The sequence below is a fragment of the Alligator sinensis genome, unplaced genomic scaffold (genome assembly GCF_000455745.1).
Source record: "Alligator sinensis unplaced genomic scaffold, ASM45574v1 scaffold5_1, whole genome shotgun sequence".
Lineage (NCBI taxonomy): Eukaryota > Metazoa > Chordata > Crocodylia > Alligatoridae > Alligator > Alligator sinensis.
This window is the reverse complement of record NW_005842213.1, coordinates 38,053-43,730: the sequence shown is the minus strand read 5'-3', so window position 1 is coordinate 43,730 and position 5,678 is coordinate 38,053. Positions and strand designations below refer to the sequence as shown.

Below are 5,678 nucleotides of genomic sequence, written 5' to 3'. Positions count from 1 at the left end.
TTCCTCCTCCCAAGGTGCAGCACCCTGCATTTGTCTACGTTGAACCCCATCCTATTCTCATCTGCCAACTTTTGTAGTCTGTCTAAATCTATTTGAAGCTTCTCTCTCCCTTCAAGTGTGTCCACCTCGCCCCACATCTTAGTGTCACCAACAAAGTTGGACAGCGTGCTTTCCACCCCCTCGTCCAAGTCGCTGATGAAGATGTTAAACAGTGAGGGCCCGAAGACCGAGCCCTAGGGTACCCCACTGCTCACATCTCACCAGGTTGAGTACAACCCATCCAGCACTACTCTCTGGGTGCGCCCCATCAGCCAATTTTTTACCCATCCAACTGTGCATGCATCAATGCCACAGTCACTTAATTTATTGATGAGGATGGGGTGAGAGACAGTGTCAAAGGCCTTCTTAAAGTCTAGAAAGACTATGTCCACAGTGACACCATCATCCAAGGATTTAGTTACTTGGTCATAAAAGGCAATCAGGTTGGTCTGGCAGGACCTGCCTTTGATGAACCCATGCTGATTGTCCCTGAGCATGATCTCCCCTGCAGGCCCCCCACAGATGTGCCCCTTGATGATTCTCTCCAAGATTTTCCCAAGCACCGAGGTGAGGTGTACAGGCCTATAGTTACTTGAGTCCTTCTTCCTCCCCTTCTCGAAGATTGGGACCACATTAGCCAGTTTCCAATCCCCTGGCACCTGGCCAGATGACCACAAATGCTCATACAGCTGGGCCAAGGGCTCCGCAATGACCCCTGCCAGCTCCCTCAACGCCCTTGGGTGGAGGGCCTCTGGACCTGCAGATTTAAAAATATCTAGCCCTTCCAGAAGATCCCTAACTACATCTGTACTGACTGAAGGCCTGATAGAGCTATCCCCAAGATTGTCCCTACCTCTGGTAGGTGAGATATCCCGGTCCCTGTTCAAGAAAACATGACATGTTGTTTCTCCTCAGATACTACTCTGGTGACAATTTTAGATGTCCTAACCTTCTGGAGTCTTCAACACTTCTAGCTACAACCTTCCTTTAGCAATATTTCTCCTCTAGTCCCCACCTCCTTGAAAAGGAAGTTGAGACTGACTTGTATAGGCCCTAGACCACTCCCACTTCCACCATCAGTGGTTAATTGGAGCCACCTGCTGTTTCAAATTTTTGTGGGTGTTTGGTCTTCCCCACAAGCCGCCCTGGAACCATTCACACACATAGATTTTCCTCTACCACATTTTCTCCTCCCTCTCCTTTAGATAAACTGAGATAAGTACTGTAGCAATACATTTTTATGCCTTAATTATGCCCCATAAAAATGTTAAGTCTGAAATATAAAATGCCACCTCACTATACTGACACTAGGATCTTTCATACTCTGCAGGCACCCTGCTCCTCCATGGTTGATTTTTAAAGATAAAAGGTTTCTCATGTGCACAGTACATGACCGCTACCTGCCTAGTGACTTTTCTATAATAGTGTTTAGTCTCTGGTAAAAAAAATCTTTCCTGGCAGGTCGTGTATTTCTACTTTTCCCTCTCTATCACATTTTTGTGAAGGACAAATGCAAAAGCACAATAACACAAAGTGTGTGAAAATTGGGAGTATGATGCACTGTTATGGCTGTGAAGTGGACAGTAGTACCCAGCCCTCATACACTTTGCTTTTCTGTAGCAAACGGTCTGAACCATCTCTTTAGAGATCCTTCCTCTTTTTCATCTAAATGGCAACTCTTTCAGGTGCCTGATTCAAAGTGGTAGTTGTGGCATTTACTTGTGGATAGCACTTTAATTTCCCAGCGGTATGTATGCATAAATATGTATGCACATACCAAAAATATAAGCAGCCCAAAATCCAGGTGCTAGACAGAGGAGGAAACCCCTCATATGTTAGCCTCCGCAGTATTCCAGGTGAATATCCTAACAACTCATTTCCAGGTTTTAGCCTCCTGCCCTCCCCTGCCTGCCCAGAGGATGTTTGCATCTGCATTTCTCTGACTTGCCAGGAGCAGCTTTAACTACAGCAGAGATCACATATGATTCAGGCTCTTCCCTGGTGCTCCATTTGAAGATGACCCCTTGGGAAACCACAAGTGGGAGATATGTTGTGTTAGAAGGAAAAGAGCAAGCCAGAGGGTGTGTGACTCAGTGAAATGGCTGCTGCCTAGAAAGAGGGCTTGGAGTTGAGCCTGGAGCTTTGTTCCCAGAGAGGAAAAAACTCCTGCCCTGCCTTCCATTTTTTTTCCCCCAGTGACTAAAAAAATACAAGGGACAGTAACTCAACTTCAAAAGGAACATTGGAGAGGGTCCTGATTAACATTTGGTCTGTGACCTAGTAGTTAGAGTACTATGTTGCAAAATCAAAATGATGCTGGTTCAGGTTTCCTATAGGCAAGGTGCCCCTAGACCCTGGGTCTCCAGGTGAGTACCCTGACTTCTCAGCTACTGAAGCTAAAATACGGAATCACTTTCCTTTCCTACCCTATCATTTCCAGAACTAACACTACGGTGCGCACACAGCCATCTATGCATGCAGGGATTTCTTTCCAGGAAATCCCTACCTGCACTAAGTGCCAAAAATGCCATTTACCCAACTAAAAAACTGTCAATTAAATGGCCAAAGGAAAATAACCCTGTAACAGGGGGCCTGTTTGGGACCGATCTCCGTGGCCCGCTCACCTGTTCTTGGGCCAACCGCCTGCCTTCTCACCCGCCACACCTTGATGTTAATTGATTAATTAATAGATGTCAATTAAGCGGGAGGCTGCCCATTTTGCTGCCCCAATGCCAGGGGGCGCTCTCTGCGGCTTCTTTCCTCTCCTACACCACAGCCCAAGCCTCGCAGATGGCATCTAGGTGTTCTTATCATCACTGGCCCCATACTAGGCCCCAGAATCCTTTTATCAGGAACCCTCCAAGATCCCTCTATTCAGGCAGCCTACCCCACCTTCATTCAAGCTACCTAGCTCCCTGAAACTATTTCCCCCTCTCGGGTGTGGTCCCCCTGGGGACCTTTGGCTACAAGCCCTGGCTCACCTCCAGGCCAGTCAGGACCCCAGGCCCCCAGCTCTTGGGCATCCCCTGTGGTGGGCCCCTGGCCCTTTAGACCATCCTGGTCCTGGCCCCAGCATGAGCCAGTCGAGGGTACTCTCTTGATCAGGTCCAAGTGTCTAGCCCCTCACTCTCTTCAGGGGTCTGCCCTCTGGGCCCTACACACAAACAGGGTTACCCACCTGGTGGTGGGGGCTAGGGGTTAAGGTGCCCCGACCCGCCTTTCACCAGGGTGGTAACTGGCCTGGCATTTCCTGGGGGCTCCCGCACCACTGAGAGCCCCACCAGGCCACCCATTCCCGGCTGTGTGCAGTTTTAGGTCATGCCCAGGACCAGGAGCCTCCTGACCATCTCCTACAGCTCCTCCCTTACCTCCAGATGTAGATCTGCAGCCCTCCAGCCAGGCGGTGTTGTTGCCTGGCCTCCAGCAGCCAAACTACCCTGTTTATATAGACAGCCCCTGATTCAAAATGGCTGCCCACATCAGGCACCTGGTGGCTGCCAGCTCCAGGCCCTTAAAGTGGCAGGCACACACAGTGCCCTGCCACAAATCCTAACCCTAAATTCACCACCTCATTCAAAGGTATACCATAAACTCTCAGAAATATCAATAGTGGGCACATCTACATGTTGCCATACGGTAACATTGCTATGGCTCTGTGCTCTAGTACTTCCTTTCAGCCTGTACTGCACCATGCACGCTGCGCAGTTAGATGTTGCTGTTATGTTGCTGTAGCAGCGCACTACACCAAGGGAGCACACCACTACAGTGACACAGCTGCCAATCATGTGTAGACCCATGTGACCACTACATCACCATAGTGCACCGTATGGTAGGGCGACATGTAGACACACCCAACATGTATCATTACTTATCAAACTAAGAAATTGTGCACAAATGTGGCATGTCTATGTGAGTAGGAACATGCACTTTGCAGCACCTCAGAGGCTTTTGAAGCACCACAAAATGCATGTGGTGCATGTGAAAAGGTTCTCCACACTGTATATTTGCAGCATGGAACCAAAATTAGATACCAGGAAATCCTGATATCTAAAAAACTCGCACCAGAAAAAAGCAAGAACAGTGCATGTGGCTGCAGCATGCACTGCCCGAAATTGGAGCCTGGCCAGCCAAAGCCGTACTCTGGCTGCCAGCCATGCTCTGCGCACCTGGATTGCCACTGCTGCAACCTCTGGAGGCCCCCAGGACCCCAGGTAAGGCTGCTGGGGCCAGCCTAGGTGCTGTCCCCAGCCTCCCCTAACCCACTCGTGGCAATTTGCCACACTCCAGAGAAAGCATGAAGGGGTGCTCCCTGGGGACAAGTAGCAGTGGCACAACTATGTGCCATGGCTATTTGTCCCCAGGGAAATGCACATGCGTGCTCGTGGGGATGCACCCATGTTCTTTTTCTACAATACTTCATGGTTCATGGCACATACAGTGGAATACACTGGAATGCCAGACTTGTGTGTTTCATTGCCATCCTCTTCTCCCCTAATTAACTAAAAGCACTGACTTCATTGTGGCATCCCAGCTGAGGTTAGCTGAGAAGAACTGATGCCCTAATTTCCTAATGATGAAGTTTCCTTGGATTTTTTTTTCCCTTTTTTATTTTAGGTCTTGGTTGAGAGAAAATATATGGGGAAGACTTGTGGAATGTGTGGGAATTTTGATGGGCAAGAACTGAATGAGTTTATGAGTGAAGGTAAGACATAAGGCCAGGGTAAATAAAGAGAGAACAAATAAACTAAGTTAACAAGGAACTTTGATGCCTTGATCTCTGAAATCAGTAGGATGCCAATAAAATTCATCCCCAGATTGGTTAGCTGCGTTCGTGACTCTCCAGGTCACTGCCAGATATTACTTATTATGTATTACTTACTATACAAAGCATCTAGGGGTCCTCAGAACAGCAATCAAAACCTCTTTGTGCCGGCACAGTAGTAGACTCCACTCCCAGACTCAGGAAACTTAGGCCTGACGACAACACACAATGAATGGATGAAACAGCCAAAATGGGAAGGAAGGAAAATGAAGTGAGACACACATTTTTTCACAGAAAAGTATAGCTTACTGCCTGCCCAATCATTATCAAAGGGGCTGTCTGGGGGTGAGGAGGGGAGGGTGAATCGGGGTGACTGCCCTGGGCCCCGCGCTTTGGGAGGCCCCGCAGAGCTGGGCAGAGAGGCTGCGGCAACTCAGCACCGCTGCTGGCTTCGCATCCAGCCACTCACTACCCCTTCCTCCCCCCCGCCACTGATGCCACTGCTGCCAATGGTGGCGGCAGCTTCTTTGGGTCTGGGGCACATGGGATCAGAGTAGGGATGGGGCCTCGCATGGGCTGATTTGCCCTGGGCCCCGCACCCTGCTCAGGTTGGCTCTGAATGGAGGTACTGTGAGGTTTAAGATGGGACCTGAAGAAGGATTTTATGGCTTTTCATATTTTGAAGCATTTTAACCCACAAGCATAAGAGAAAACATGAGGATGCTTGTGAATCATCAGAAGGGATCCGGGTTTTCCGTTCACCATGGAAAAAAGTGGTAAAACCCGGATTTTCTCATTTGAAGGAGAAAACCACAGGAAATGGTGAGTTTCCCCTTGCAGGCTGGCAGAGTTCCAGCCTGCAAAGGGCTGGGGGGGG

The 5,678-nt window shown here is 49.1% G+C and overlaps 1 protein-coding gene across 1 annotated transcript in view; it reads left to right on the top strand.

The window, feature by feature from the left end:
* The window catches only part of MUC6 (mucin 6, oligomeric mucus/gel-forming), a gene marked incomplete at its 3' end in the record, with an annotated part of 92,634 nt that overhangs the window by 51,607 nt on the left and 35,349 nt on the right, over positions 1-5,678 (top strand). The window contains exon 7 of the mRNA XM_014521416.1: positions 4,654-4,741. Within this exon, the coding sequence (XP_014376902.1) occupies positions 4,654-4,741 (88 nt within the window). The remainder of the gene's footprint in view (positions 1-4,653; positions 4,742-5,678) is intronic.